At 33.5% G+C, this 17,043-nt stretch overlaps 1 protein-coding gene across 1 annotated transcript; it reads left to right on the top strand.

Annotated features, from left to right (window-relative positions):
• Positions 1-12,544: 12,544 nt before the first annotated feature.
• LOC122316432 lies at positions 12,545-13,051 on the top strand. Its single transcript, XM_043132949.1, has one exon. It carries the CDS (start codon positions 12,545-12,547, stop codon positions 13,049-13,051), a length of 507 nt encoding a protein of 168 aa, XP_042988883.1.
• Positions 13,052-17,043: the final 3,992 nt, after the last annotated feature.

Genomic DNA, 17,043 nt, shown 5'->3' with positions numbered 1-17,043 from the left:
TCTCAACCTCCTGTTCTTTCTGCAGCTACCATTGGTGCCATGTTGCAGCAAGAAAATAATAATCTGACTAATAAGTCAGATTCTGATGCTATTTATGACTTGGTGAGTCTTGGGACTCGCTACTCTTCCTCTATTGTGGCTTTTTCTCAGCGGCTACAAGCCAAAAATCACGAAGTTGAAAAGCTCAAAGAACAAATTGTTGTACTTCAACAAATTGTTCAAGAGTCTCACACAAGGGAAGGAATCATTCGGCAGAAGAATAAACAGTTGAAATCTTTATTAGATTCTTCATTCCGCTTGCCGGTTCCCATGAATAAGAATGACATGATATTGTATGAAGAGAATGAGCGTCTCAAACATGAGGCTAAGAATCTCAAATTTATGTAAAAGTATTAAAAAAAATCTATCTCTATTTTTATTGACTCTGGTCTATCTTTTAAGAGATATTCATAGCATGCATCATACCTATTTCTCTTCTGATCATACATAATCTATCTTCTGGTAAAGGTTTTGTGAAAATATCTGCTAACTGATCGTGTGTGTTTGTGAACTCTAACATTATATCACCTTTTTGCACATGATCTCGAAGAAAATGATACCTTATTTCAATATGCTTAGTTCTAGAATGTTGTATTGGGTTCTTTGAAAGATTTATAGCACTTGTATTATCACATTTGATTGGAATGTGATTATACATGAGTTTAAAATCTTCAAGTTGTTGCTTCATGTAGAGAACTTGAGCACAACAACTACCCGCAGCAACATATTCTGCCTCAGCAGTAGATAGTGCAACAGAATTTTGTTTTTTACTAAACCAGGAAACTAATGCATGACCTAAGAAATGGCATGCTCCACTAGTGCTTTTTCGATCTATTTTACAGCCAGCATAATCTGCATCTGTGTAGCTGATTAGATCGAAAGATGTGTGCTTAGGGTACCATAACCCTAGGTTAATTGTACCACTAAGATATCTAAGAATGCGCTTAACTGCAATTAAATGTGATTCTTTTGGAGATGATTGAAAACGTGCACATAAGCACACACTAAACATAATATCTGGTCTACTGGCTGTTAAATATAATAAGCTACCAATCATACCTCGATATATCTTCGAGTCAACTGGCTTACCGGATTCATCTTTATCAAGTTTAGTTGATGGGCTCATTGGTGTTCCAATTTCCTTAGCATTTTCCATCCCAAATTTCTTCAGTAATTCTTTAATATATTTTGATTGATTGATGAATGTCCCACTTTTTGCTTGCTTAATTTGCAATCCGAGAAAGAATGTAAGTTCACCCATCATGCTCATCTCAAATTCTTCCTGCATAGTCTTAGCAAAAACTTGACACATATTTTCATTAGTAGCACCGAATATTATATCATCAACATAAATCTGAATCAAAAGAATATCATCATTTTCATATTTAATGAAAAGAGTTGTGTCGATTTTTCCTCTTGAAAAACCTTTTTCAATCAAGAAACCACTGAGTCTCTCGTACCAAGCTCTAGGAGCTTGTTTAAGTCCATATAGTGCTTTTGTGAGTTTGAAAACATGATTTGGGGAAATATGATTTTCAAAACCTGGAGGTTGCTCAACATATACCTCTTCATTTATAAAACCATTTAAGAAAGCACTTTTAACATCCATTTGAAAAAGTTTGAAATCTTTATAACAAGCATATGCAAGTAGCATTCGAATAGCTTCTAATCTTGCGACAGGTGCATATGTCTCATCATAATCGATTCCTTCTTCTTGATTAAAACCTTGGGCTACAAGTCGAGCCTTATTTCTAGTAATGACTCCAGACTCATCTTTCTTATTTCTAAAAACCCATTTTGTTCCAATAATAGTATAATTTTTGGGTCTAGGAACAAGTGTCCAAACATCATTTCTTTCAAATTGATTCAACTCTTCTTGCATAGCTAGAATCCAAGATTCATCAAGAAGTGCGTCATCAATATTTTTGGGTTCAATTTGAGATAGAAAAGCAGTATGATTACAAATATTTCTAAGAGATGATCGAGTACTTACACCTTGTGAAGGTTCTCCCAAAATTTGTTCCACTGGATGATCTTTCACAAATTTCCACTGTTTGGTTGCATCTTGTATTAAATTTTGATGATCTTTCCTGATGGCTCCATGTTGAACTTCCTCTATTGCTTTCTCTTTGTTGAGATTGAGACTTTCTGTGTTATTTATACCTTCTGTTTCTTCATCAATAGATTTTTTGGAGAGTGGAGAATTAGATTCATCAAATACTACATGCATAGATTCTTGTACAGTTAAAGTCTTTTTGTTGAATACTCTATAAGCTTTACTATTAGTAGAATACCCGAGAAAAATACCTTCATCAGATTTTGCATCAAACTTGCCTAAATTATCTATGTCATTCAAAATAAAACATTTGCATCCAAATACATGAAAGTAACCAATATTGGGCTTTTTCTCATTCCAAAGCTCATAGGGGGTTTTATTTAATTTAGACCTTAACATAACTCTATTTATAACATAACATGTAGTACTTACCGCTTCGGCCCAAAAATAATTAGGCAAGTTGTTCTCATTGAGCATTGTTCTTGCCATCTCTTGAAGAGATCTATTTTTCCTCTCTACTACCCCATTTTGTTGAGGAGTTCGAGGAGCAGAAAAATTATGAATAAAACCGTTTTCATCACAAAATGTTTCAATATTTTTATTAACAAACTCTTTTCCCCTATCACTTCGGATACTTGAAATAGTATAGCCCTTTTCATTTTGAATTCTCTTGCATAACTTGGTAAAGGCATTATGTGCCTCATCTTTATGAGCAAGAAAGATGACCCAAGTATATCTAGAGAAATCATCAACAATAACAAATGCATAATATTTTCCTCCTAGACTTGCAACTCTATTTGGTCCAAAAAGATCCATGTGTATCAGTTGCAATGGTCTAGTAGTGGAAATATGTTTCTTAGTTTTAAAAGAAGTTTTTGTTTGTTTACCAAATTGACATGCATCACAAATTTTGTCTTTAAGAAAATATGTTTTTGGTAAACCTCTCACAAGATCATTTTTTGAAAGTTTGGAAATAAGTTCCATGTTGGCATGACCTAATCTTCTATGCCATAACCAACTAGTTTCATTTTGAGCTGACAAGCAAATAGCATCTTGTGAAGTAATTTCTTCAAAATCAATTGTATAAACATTATTGTTTCTAAAAGCAATAAAACAAATATTACAATCATGATCATTCAAAATAATGCATTTATCCATTTTAAAAGTAACTGTAAATCCTTTATCACATAATTGACTTATGCTCAAAAGATTATGTTTTAAACCTTCAACAAGTAGAACATCTTCAATTATGAGAGAAGATTCATTACCAATTTTACATATTCCCACGATCTTCCCTTTCGAGTTGTCTCCAAATGTCACGTGTCCTTCTTCTTTAGATCTAAGATCAAAGAACTTAGTCTTGTCTCCCGTCATGTGTCTTGAACATCCACTATCTAAAAACCACTTATTTTTGCTTGTGGATGACTTCATGCATACCTATAAAAACAATTAAAATGATTTTTCTTGGTACCCAAGTTCTTTGGGTCCTTTATTTATTAGTATTAGAGGAAACAAGATTTTTAGGTACCCATATGGCCCTAATAGTCATTGTATGATTTCTTCTAATAGGACAAGTATGATAATTATGACCATTTCTATTACAAAAATTACAAATAGCATGTGACATATATGAAAAACTTGAATGATTATAATAATATCCTTTTTTGACAAAATTATTTTTATGAAAAGAATTTTGAATATTAGCCTTTGAGGTAGAATGATTATCAAAGAAATTTTTATAAGGTTTGTATTTTTGTTTTGGCATATATCCCAAACCTGCCTTGTCAAAAACACATCTTTGACTACCAAGAAGTTTTTCAAAATTTCTTTTTCCATTCGTAAAGTTTTCAACAATATTTTCTAAATCGGTTTTCTTCTTATTCAATTCAAGATTTTCATCTTTCAAAATGATACTTTCTTTTCTTAAAATTTCAATTTCGTTTGTTAAAGAAGAATTTTTCTTTTTCAAAGCAGTATACTTGATACCCAATTTTTCAAATTCCTCATAAATCTCTTCTAAAACATTTTGCAATTCTTCATATGAAGGATTTTCAATATTATCAAGATTTGTTACCTCAATGTCATCTTTAGCCATAAGACAAAGATTTGCTGATTCTTCACTGCTTGCTTCACTATCTGAGCTACTTGAATCATCATCCCATGTAGCTTTCATTGCTTTCTTGCCCTTGTTTCGATCTTTCTTTAGCAGAGGACAATCTGGCTTGATATGACCAGGTTTATTGCATTTATAACAAATTAAAGTGTCGTTTTTACCTGAATCTTTCTTGGAAAACTTTTTGAAAGATTTCCTCGGAGGAGTTCTATTTTTCTTCAAGAACCTCTGAATTCTTCTTGTTATCATCGCAACTTCTTCATCTTTATCGTCATTTTCCTCATCTTCATCACTTTCACTTTCATGAGGAACAGCTTTAAGTGCTAAGCTATTCTTTGGCTTTCCTTCTTCTTCTCCTCTTTTCAATGTGTACTCATGGGTGATAAGTGACCCGATGAGTTCATTGACTTCGAGCTTCTTGAGGTCTCTAGCTTCAAGAATCGCTGTAACTTTTGATTCCCAACGTTTTTGTAAAGAGTTGAGAATTTTTCTTACTATCTCCACCTTGGAATAAACTTTGCCAAGAGCTGTCAAGCTGTTTATGATGTTAGTAAAACGAGTGTGCATACTAGAAATAGATTCATCATCATTCATCTTAAACATTTCATATTCATGAGTAAGAATATAAATTTTTGATTCCTTGACTTGCAAAGTTCCTTCATAAGTTACTTCCAAATTATCCCAAATTTTCTTTGCCGTAGCGCAATTCATTATTCTATTAAACTCATTTCCATTAAGAGCATTATATAATAAATTCATAGCAGTTAAATTTAAAGTATAAAGTCTATCGTCTTCACGATCAAACTCTTCTTCTTCCTTTTTGACCTTTACTCCACCAACCACTTTTGTTGGAATATAAGGTCCATTTACAATACATTTCCATATTTCTCTACCTTGAGCTTGAAGAAATATTCTCATTCTAACTTTCCAGAATGAGTAATTATCTCCACAAAAGAGTGGAGGCCGACTACTAGATTGACCTTCACCAAATGAAGCTGCAATGTTAGCCATAAGATCTTAACTCAAAAGATAGTTAATCTTATAATAGAGCTCTTAGCTCTGATACCAATTGTTGCCCAGATGACTAACACAAGAGGGGGGGTGAATTGAGTTGTATTAAAAAAAAATAACAATTATAAATCAAATATATAATATAAAATATAAACAAAATATGAAATAACAATAAATATAAAGAGTAAGGGTAAGAGAGAAGCAAACTCAGTATGTTAACGAGGTTCGGCCCCACTGCCTACGTCCTCGCCTCAAGCTACCCCTTGAGGATTCCCAAATTCACTATTCAACCTCCTTCAGGTGGAGATAGAAACCTATTACACCTTTGAACAACACCGCTACAAAGGATCCGTGTAGAACACCCTCTACACTTGCAATCACCTTACACGTGGTGATTCAACTATTCCCTGTGTAGAATACTTTCTACACACACAAGGGTTATACACACCCTTTTTCTGATACAAAAGCTGATAGTGGGTAGGTTATCAGAAAACACTCTTCAACGAGTGAAATAAAAACAATACAGCGCAAGCTATATCTCTCAAAATGAACAAGGATTAAGGCTCAATGTTTAGAGAAGAGAGAATGAAAGCTTTGAATGAATGTTGTATGCTCTTGGTGTTGTAAATGTGAAGCTCTCAAATGATCTATTTATAGGCATATGAGACTTCATATTCAAATTTAAAAAGATTCACATGTCAAAGACAACATCATTCACTTTTTCAAAAAATTCAAATAAAAGGTTCTTCTTTTTCAATTGTCAAAGACAACATCATTCACTTTTTCAAAGAATTCAAATAAAAGGTTCTTCTTTCTCAATTGTCAAAGACAACATCATTCACTTTTTCAAAAAAAATCAAACCTAATCTTTTACTTTTGGCATATGACAAAATGAGCACACTTTCATTTTCAAAAAATTCAAACCTAATCTTTTACTTTTTGTATAAGTCTAAAAAAGCATCAATCACTTTTGAAAATATTCAAATAAAACATGCACATGTGAAAGATGACAATCAATCATCTTTAATATTTTCAAAGTTCAACCCTTTAATCAAGGCATGCACATGCAAAAGATGACAATCAATCATCTTTCAAAATTTTCAAATTTAATTTTCAAAAATATTCATGCACATGTGGAAAATGTATTTTAATGCTTTATGATAAAATATTAATTTTGAGCATTAATCCTAATTTCGAATTTTGAAGAGATTTACAACATTACTCTATAATTTTAATGTGAACTTGTTCCATTCTTGCTCATGCTTGTTTCCTTGATGTGCTTGACTCCATTGTGTAGACAACTTGAGCTTGAGACTTCTTTATTCTTTGAATTCATTTGTTATCATCAAAATCCATGTGTAGATTTATAATCACATGAAACTTGAAACCTTGAGTTCAACAATTTCAATATCCTCCCATAAGATGGAGAGTAAACATTGATTACTCCCATCTTGGATAGAAGTCGAGTGAACGCGGAGGATTGCAAAGGTTTAGTAAGCAGGTCTGCAACTTGAAGATGTGAAGGCACATGAGCTATTTGAACCTGTCCCTCGGTCACCTTGTCTCAGACTGGATGACAATTTAGTTCGATATGTTTTGTCCATTCATGAAAAATAGGATTCACAGCTATATAAATGGTTGCCAAATTGTTACAATACAATATGGCAGGTCTAGAAATATTAACATGCAAATTGCCAATAAGGTAACGCATCCAAGTTAACTCGCACACGACATATGCTATCGACATATACTAAGATTTTGTAGACGATCTAGAGATGATAGTTTTTTTTCCATGAAACTAGGGAATTTCTTATGAATACACAGAACCCAGTAGTTGATCGCATGTGTTTGGACAATTTGCCCAACTTGTGTCTGAATAAGCCGTGAGATTTAATTGTGAGTCGACAGGGAAGAATAGTCTCTGACATGGTGTCCCCTTTATGTATCGCAGAACCTTGAGGATTGCATTATAGTGATGGATCCTCGGTGTCTCAATGAATTGACTCGACAAGTGCACACTGTGGTTGAGATCAAGTTTGATATTTGTGAGATATAGGAGCTTGCCGACAAGCTTACGATACACTACTGGATCATTGAATAATTCACCCTTATCTCTTCTAAGTTTAAGATTCGGCTCCATGGGCAATAGTAACGGTTTGAAGGCAAGCATGCATGTTTCTACCATTATATTAAGCGGGTATTTGCACTGACATGGTTGAATTCCCTTATTTGAACGCCTAACTTCTATTCCAAGGAAGTATTTAAGACTCCCAATGTCTTTGATTCTAAATTTTGACTTCCAAAATTGTTTCACAGTAGCATTTGATGAAGCATCCAAGATCAATAAAACGATGTCATTGACATAAACTAATAATGCCGTGAATGAAGTAGATGTTGTCTTGGTAAATAAGCTGTAATCATCTTTAGATTGCACAAAACCAAATTCAACGAGAGAGGCAGTAAGCTTCGCATTCCATTGCCTTGTGATGATGATGGTACTCCACGAGAGTCTTGACTCTTGACAGATCCACAGGTGCAAAGAGGCATTGGCTCATATACATCAAGTTCATCCCAATAACCTTTAAGTTTATTGTAGTAAATATTCACAGAATCATCATCTTGAATTAAAGAGGAGATAACCTTTGTGAACTGGAAGATGCGAGGGGCGTTTTGTATAAAGAAGTGTTCATGGAGGTCACTCCATACGTCAGCCGTTGTGTCGGCATGGGCAATTGTAGATCGAAGGTCTAAACCAACAGAGTTTTGGAGCTAAACAATGATCATTTCATTGCATCGTTCCCATGGAAGGAACAAAGGATCGGAATCCAAAGGTTTGGAGATCTTACCATCAAGGAATCCAAGCTTACTTTTTTATGTTCAGAGCTCTACGCATGGAGCGAGCCCAAGTAACGTAATTTTCAATGGTAAATAACTTGGGGACCAACGGAGAAGAGACGTTCTTGCTGGGCTGAATAAAATACGGACTAGCTGAGTGATGAGGATTGTCCTTAGGTTTGGAGTTATCAGAGTAGAACATGGCAGAATGAGTTGGAGAGCTTGGAGGGGTTTGGGTAGGAGAGGTCGGAGGGGATTGGCTCATGATACTATAATGGAAATGGCACATGAGAAGAATGCAGGGAAAATAGAGGAAACATTGAGGGTTGTTTATGAATCCAATATCAACGTGAGCCTATATTCCATAATAGAAAAAGAGTTTTGCTACATACAAGCATACTCGTGCACTAATCTGTGTACCAATACTGATTTATTCAAACTTAAAATTTAAATTAACACTGTTTTCAATAAAATCTACTTTTTGACCAATCCCATCATATTGGTACACAGATTAATGCACAATTATGCTTGCAACTATACTTTTCCATAGAAAAATGTACAATGTGTTGCAATATATATATACAACGAAAAATGAGTCAAATAATAGAATAAAGAATACAAATAACAAATACAAATAACAGAAATAGATTCTATCAATTCGGTGGCAATTTTCTTGTAACCGACTTGTCAGGAGAAATCGAAGGGGAAACTTGAGAGGCTGCATGAGATAATTCTAATATATTGGAAAACAAATTATTGACATAGACATTAATGTTTAGTATATACTTAAAATTAAAACAATGATCGATCGTATTTAAAGTTGGTCTTCAATTAATTGGAGTGGGCCAATATGCCTGCAGCTAACCTTGCATGCACACGAGGACACCTATTTTGATGCGTTTTGCAATGATCGAGAGAGATATCACTAAGCTGTAGTGCCTTCACGTTCCAGAATATCGTAATTATAATAAGAGAATTGATATCATGTCATACATTAATTTTATTTTATAATAAAAATAATTTTATAATGACATATTATATGAATTTATTTTTATAAAATTTAATTTATAGTTAAAAGAATTTATTTTATAATAATATTCATTTGTAAAGGTTTTGAATTTTTTTTTAACTCAATAAATGTCATTATATATAATCAAAATTATATATTTGGATGAAACCAACGTGTGCGTGGGTGTTGGGAAAGTTATGACTTGCCATAGCATAGGATCTGGAGCGTTAGCATGGTTAGACTACCCAAGGGTTTTTAAATCATTTTCACCGACAGTTCAATCAACATCATATTGTTCCATTCGTAGCCGTTCATCCATAAAAGGTGTTCACATTCTAATATTTAATTTCTACAGAAAATATTGTCCAGACAGGAAAATATAAATGTTTGTTAGCAAGTCTTTAACGTATAAGTTGGATCTTGGAATAGAGTTGGAGTGGTTGGACTTAGGCCGGTTTGGTTTGGAATTTGGGAATGGCCATATCTGAGTTCTTCATTAAAAATGCAAAAATCCCAACCTGGACGTTGAATTGAAGATATGGGTTCGCATGCGACGGCTCAGTCCAATTTTGATTTTAATTTTTTTTTTAAAGAAAAGAAAAGAAAGAAAGAAAGAAAGAAGGAAAAAAAAAAAAAAAAAAGAGTGCGAAAAAAATAACCGCACTGTTTTTTTATAGGTTATTCGTTTCAGAGCCGGAACTGACAAATCAAGTCAACTGGGTTAATGCAGGCCCACCAGCCAATCGAGGGGATGGGCTGCTTTAGCCATAGGAGAAATGGGCCCCAGGTACTGCTAATAAGTTTTTTGAACTTCGGCATGAACCCACATATTTCTGGTTGAACAAAAGTAATACACACATTTCAGTACTTGTTATATATATATATGCTAAGAGCACGGTTCTATATGCATTTTTAAAATTACATATTTTAAAAATAAATTTTATATATAAAAAAACTCACACATTAGATTCTATTTCTTTGAACTAAATAATAATAAAATATTATTATTTTTTATTTTTTCTTAAAATTATTATTTTTTATATATTTTATAATTAACCATGTGTTGAAAAATATCAATTTCATATATCTAAATATTACTAATTTTATATATCAAAATGATTAATTTTATCAATAAATATTAATATATACTAAAAAACATTTTGTATCATCAATTTAATACAAATTTCATATATCAAAATCATCTTAATACAAATTTTATAAAGTTGATTTTGTGGATATGAGAGAGAAAAAATATTAAAAATAATATTTAGAGAATGAAAAATGATTCTTCAAACTTGAAGAATTACTATTCATAATTATGTAAAAATTTAGAGATACATAGATTAATATAAATGAATTTAAAGATATTATTTAAATTTAAAAATAAAAATAAAGACGAATAAGTCAATATTATTACGATAAAAACAACCCCAGGGCCACAATAATCTTAAATTGTTAAAAGAACGTGACATTTCTCGTGATACTTGGAAAAATCCCCACCAGAATTTAATTAAAAAAAAGAGTTAAACTAGAAAGGAAGACATAGATCTGTCCCTAAGTTTGCGACGGCCGTGGTAGTACGGCTCTGCACTCTGCAGGTTCTATGTTGACTGAGACCGGAACACCCCAACCATCCTCTCCCACCTTTCGGATACGTGTTGGAAGGGTTAGAATCTCTCTCGAGCCGAGAGCTTCATAGCCCAGAGAAGTGGGCCTAGCCGAACACCTCAAACGTCCTGTAAACACTGGTAATTATTCATCTCATTCAAACTCCTATCAGCTAAAGCATCCCAAAAACTTCCCAATGTTCAGATGGCAAGGGAAGTTCAAATAATAACGTACGGGCTTGGTTTCAAATGGAAGATCAATTGTTACAATGCTCTAGCGGATCTCATCCTTACTCTATGTATATCCATTGATTATCATTCTTCATGTAAGTTAACAAAATCATTGTTTTTTACTGTAAAGATCGAGCAATACATTTGACTCAGACATTAAAGGCATTTCCACCTCCTTCGAGCTTTCCCGTCTCTTTGACAGCAAGTCGGGGGAGTGGGAGTGTAAAACACGTTCAAAACATGAGTTTTCCTTTCAATAATATTTTATTTTTCTAAAAAATAAAAAAAAAAGGATGATCTTTCTTTTTAAAGCGTGTCAACCCATTGGATTCCCCGAATGCCCTTTTTACAGTTCATCTCTCTTTTACAATTATTCGCCATTCTTTTACAATCATTAGCCTTCTCTCTCTCTCTCTCTCTAATTGGTAAAGATTTTATTCAACAATTATCACTCCACTTCTTTCTGTGTTATTTTCTTTACTGTGTAATATTTATTTTCTTTAGTCTTCTTATAATTTATTTATTTTTATATCGAAATATTGAATGACCTAATAACATGTAAATTTCCTTCGGAATAATAGTGGAAATGGGCATAATGGTACAAACAAATTGTCTCCGCTTTCATTTTACTTTTAAATTTAAAGACTAGAGCATTCACATCCAATCTTTTATAATTTTTTTTTTTAATTTTAGCTATAAATTACATTTCTTATAATTTTTTTTTAAATTTTACTCATTTTTTAAATATTCTTTTTTTTTTGTTTTTTCTTTATTATTATTTTTACATATTTTATTATTCTTTACATAATATATATAAACTGATTTAGAGAATAAATAGTGACTCTTCAGATATAGGGAGTCACTACTTACATCTTAAATCTATACTTCAAAATAAAAAATTAGAATATTTATTTTATCAAAAAATTAAATTCATTCTTTAAAATTTAGAGATTTGAATAACAAAACCAGAAGGGAATGATACTTGTAGTCTTATCTGGATTAGGTCGGTTATATTGGATTTAGTTATATTGGATGTAGTCTCTTCTTTTTTTCTTTTTTAATTTTCTAAGTATATTAGATTAAGGAAAAATTTTACAAATAAGCTACTATTCACATTATATATCTCACATTTATAATTTTTTATAACATATAAAAGTGTTTTTTAATAAGATATATAGATATTTATTTTTAAGAGTTTGGTGTAGATTGTGAATAGTTCTTTGATTTAGTCTAATTTTGTATGGCTTAATAGTCAATAGTCCATTTAAAAAAAAAAATAGTTAATAGTCAAAGATGGGGAGCTAGGCAATTGCGTAGAAGCAGAACTGCAGCCAAGGCCCATGGCTATCACTAGTGGTCGTGGAAGATTCGCAATCGCCTCGGATAGATACGCTATTAACTAGCACTGCTATGCTGTCCTATAAGTTATAAATCACCACTTCCCCTCCACACAGCCTTTGCTCAGTCGATATTATTTTTCTTCTTTTTCACCCCCTCCATATCTGACCTGCAAATCTTTACCTGTTCTTCTTTCTGAAGGCTTCAAATCATATTTTATTCTTTCAACAATTTCCTTCCTTCCAAACCCATTCCTTCTGTATTTTTTTTTTTGTAAGTTAAATTTATTTCTGGGTTTCAGTATAATGGGTAGTGTGGCAGTTCTGAATCCCCGAGGTTGTCTTCAGGAGTCTCTCTCTCCAACTCAAATGAAGAAGCCACTAAACGCTTACCCTAACCGTGTTAACCGTACACAATATAATCGCAGGAAAAGAAGCCCTACGCGGCCGAGCTCCTCCCCGGCTCCGAGCCGACCCGTTGCCCAGAAAGCGCCGTCCACCAACCTCATCATGGGCCAGGTCAAGATCCTTAAACGTGGCGAAAATTTGAGCCAAGCAGATAAGGAGATCCTTAAAGAGGTGGATCTGGTGTCTACGGAGCGACTGGGTCCAGATCCGGTCTCTATTCCGAATCGGATCCGACTGACGACCGACTCCAACGTAGTCGCTGGGTTCTATGCCGGGGCGTCGGTGTTTGCGGAATCTCCGCCACCTAGTTCGCTACCTTTACCGGCTTTCTTCTTGAAGAAGTGTGTACCCGTAAAGAACGAAGATGTCGCTAGCGACTTGCGTAGGATTCTACGGCTCGATTAGAGTAACGTGGTCGTCGTCGGATGGTTGGGCATCAACCGTGGATGTGGAGTAGTTGTTTGGGTTTATCTGATTCTCGACCTTGCCTAACTTTTTATGAAGGCGAAAGTTGAGTTTATGACCCAGAAGCAGTCATGGAATCTAAGTAGTTTAAGACCTTTCTTCAGGAAAGGTTTCTAGTCAGACAATGATTTATAGGTTCAGCTTTTATTGGGATTGATTGGTGGGGCTTGGAGCTCGATGGCGAGAATGATGTCTGGGTTTTCCCTATTTTCTCTGTAGTCTTTTCGTTTTTTCTTTTCGGGTGGTAGTTCATAGATTGGTGTATAATCTGTGTTCATCTAGTTTACAGGTTTTTGTTAAATATAGGTTTGTTTAATTTACACGTTTGTGTTAAAACTTGTCAGTCTATAAGGTTTGTGTGAAGTTAGGGTTTGTAACTTTTTTAATTTACCGGTTTGCGTGAAGTAGTCCGTTTGTTATTTGTATCAGATTCCTGTAAAAGTTTCTGAAAATTAAGCTGGAGCTCTCAATTCAATATGTATCGTGTAAACGTAGAATGCCTAATTGATTGAGTGGACGCATTAGACAGACCCTGTTTTGTATGAACTTGTTTAAATCTATATGAGAAAAATGCATTCTAGATCCAAGGTTGTCATATTACAATCCCGAAACTTTCTATCTAAAACAGGTGCGTTAGAACTGGAAGTTTGAAGAAGTGAGGTTAAGGATGTTTCCCTGTGCGTCTTGCATCGATCCTGAAATCTAAGAGCACTCACAACGGGTTATGTAAAACCCAGATTTTTGAGCACTCACAACGGGATATGTAAAATCCAGATTTTTGTATAATTTAAAGAAAATAGTCTGAAATCGGCGTCCAATGGATGATCTATTTCATCTGTAAAATCCATTTCGCTACAGGACCACAGCTACATCTAGCGGTAACTGTTTAGGAATGTAAATGATTTTTTATTCATTTCTCTCTCATTTATGTAATTTTCCCTCGCCTAGCTGATTTAATTAATTTTCATTTCAACCCCTGAAGACATCAGTTTATTTCGCGCGTCTTCCCTTCCTTGCCCATCTGCCTTCTGCTCGTCTCCCATCGTGTGAATGAGAGCTGCTTCAAATCTCACATTCCAGTTCAAGCATTAGTGGGGTCACAGTTGCCTTCTACTCGTCTTCTCCGATAAGTCCTTGTCGCAACTCCTATTCCAAAATGTCTGTTGGTGGTGTGCGTAGTAGTAGGTATATACCATGCTCTATTTTATTGAATTAATTTATATTTTGGTTTTTAACTTATAAATTTGGATTAATTTAAAATAAAACATAATTGTATGACATTTTATACGGGAGATATTGTAAATATAAAAAGATATGAGGATATTTTTGATAGTTAAAGAAAATATTTGAAATAAATAAAAAAGAATAAAAAGTATAATATTTAAATGATATGAAGAAAAAATAGATAAGCTGATGTATGGTATATTGTAAAAGTTAGTATGTAAAATAGAAAAAGTAGGTTTTGGTAATGTATTTTAAAAGATAAGATAAAAGAGCTATTGAGAGTGCTCTAACACATCTAAATCGATCGTCGGAAAAGAGTTGTGATCCCGAAATTTATCAGAGCTTTGGTCCATGTTCGTTTCTCTTGTTACTTGTGTTCTATGGTTTACGAGTAGGGCGTAAATAAATCAGTACAATCCGTTTGGTATTCGCTTAATTAAACTTGAATTGAACTTCACTCAAAAAAAAAAAAAAAAGTTCGTTCGTGAAGGTAGATATTCGCTCGATTTGTAAATGTCACATACCTGACAAAATTCGATTCGACTCAGCTAAGACTCGTTTATGCTTGAGTCGACTCGTTAGCTCGACTTGATTAAAACCTATTCATATATTGATAAATTATTCATATATTAATAAATATATACATACACCTATGCATATATATATATATCAACTAATAATATAAACATATCACTTTTATAATAAAATATATCTAATATGTATTTTAATTACTTATGTCTATATAGTGAATATACTTTATAGGTATATTTTATAATTTGTATAATAATTAATTGATAAAATTTAATAATTTCATATATTAGTATGTGAGAATCATATATGAAATAGATATATGCTATCATATTAAGTGTATGTATTAATAATATATATAGAAATATAATATATTTTTATTTTGGATAAATATCAACTAGTTAGATATTAATTATTTATAAATTTTATAATTTAATAGAGTTTTTACTTGTTAGTTGTATAAATTTAATATTAATTTTTTTATTCATTTAATTTATTAATTATTAAATCTTATTTCAAAAAAAATTTAAACTTGAGCTCGACTCGACTCGAACTCGTTTGTAGGACGAGCTATAATTCGAGTCGAGAGTTTAACTTATCGAATCGAGTTTAAATAAAGAATTAAAAAAAATCTCGAATTCAAGTTCGAGCTCGAATAATTTGAGTCGAGTTGAGCTCGACAAATCAAAAACTACCTCGGCTCGGCTCAGTCCTATGTACGGGATTGTATGGTGGTTTTTGTGGATCCGCGCACCTCTGTCTCTCTCATCCTTTGAATCTCCGCTGTCTTGCCTAAAACCTCCACCCGATTGTAATTATGATATTAATACGCGAGAAATATAAATTTTCAGTTAGTTATATTTTTCATTTCAATTGCCAACTTTTAGTAACACGTGGTAGTTTCGATGGAGATTGATTCGTTCCGCGTTAGAAAATGTTGGTTAGAAAACGTGCTCTTATTTATTGTAATTTATGAGAGGGTGGCTGTCCATTTATTGGTTCCTAGCGACGGAAGTAATGAATGGTAAAGGTGAAGAGAGTGAATTGCATCGGCAGGTGGGGTTAGTGCCTGAGCCTTCTTTACCTAATGCACGTATTATTTTTCATAGTGTTTTGGGCCACGAAGGCAAATGCCGAAAGCTGAAACAGTTGGGTATCGTAAGCTTAGCCTCAACCTTTCCTTTCCTTGGTGCTCCATTTTAAAAAAAATATCAGATGAATGAATGGCAAGTTCTGACATTGTTCTCGTTGTAAATGTCTTTAAATGTATATAGTGAAAAATATGAGTGGGGCTATCACAGAGGGATGGTCCATCCGTAATGAGTACATGAATTCCCTTTGGTAGCCTCACTTATGGTTCCAAAGTGCAGGGTTTGGTCCCATGCCATTTTACTGTTATACACTTATACCTGCTCTACATTCAGGTAATGAGTTTGATTTCAGTAAATAATGATGTTTATAATAAATAATGTACATTGATATAACTGAATTCCATGACATCACAACGTACGACTCTTATGGCTAATTATATATACTTCTGAAGAAAATTACCCAAAATGCCACTGGGAGAAGTTGAGTGCATTTCCCAGCTTCCGATGCCCGGCGGCCGGTACAGCACTTTGTTTAAAGTTTATTATGAAACGGTGCACGAAATTACTCCTATATAGTCAATGATCAAATTAATCTGAAGGTTTTCATTTGTCTAAATATTAATTACTCACATAATAACCATCTCGAGAATGACCATATGTTTCACCCATATCTTGGTAATACTTTAGAATTTAAAAGAAGCTTTAGCTCAATAATTTCAATTTGGAGAGAATTTGTCTTTCCTATGTGATCGATCGGAGTCACGGATTCCTTAAATATTGCACCACACGGCCCTCTCTCTGTGGACCGTGGCTCCGCTAGCATTAGTGGGGGCCCACTGAACTGATCCTCTTTTATTCTTTCATCCCAACAAAAGAAAATAAGTCTTAAAATTAAATAAAAAATAGAAAACTAAAAGGAGCTTTGATCAGCTACGGTTCTGTATGTTTAATGTTCCTCCTCAAATAAAAAACTTCCACGTCGTAAGGCTTTGGCTTCCTCAAAAAAAATTGACTCAGTCCGAATACTACTTCACAATCAACAGTTAAGTCTGAAGCGTGTGCTCGCCGAAAGAGGAACTTGCTACTCCC

Source organism: Carya illinoinensis, chromosome 7 (genome assembly GCF_018687715.1).
Source record: "Carya illinoinensis cultivar Pawnee chromosome 7, C.illinoinensisPawnee_v1, whole genome shotgun sequence".
Taxonomy (NCBI): domain Eukaryota; kingdom Viridiplantae; phylum Streptophyta; class Magnoliopsida; order Fagales; family Juglandaceae; genus Carya; species Carya illinoinensis.
The sequence above is the reverse complement of the archived record's forward strand: the minus strand, read 5'-3'. Positions and strand labels throughout refer to the sequence as shown.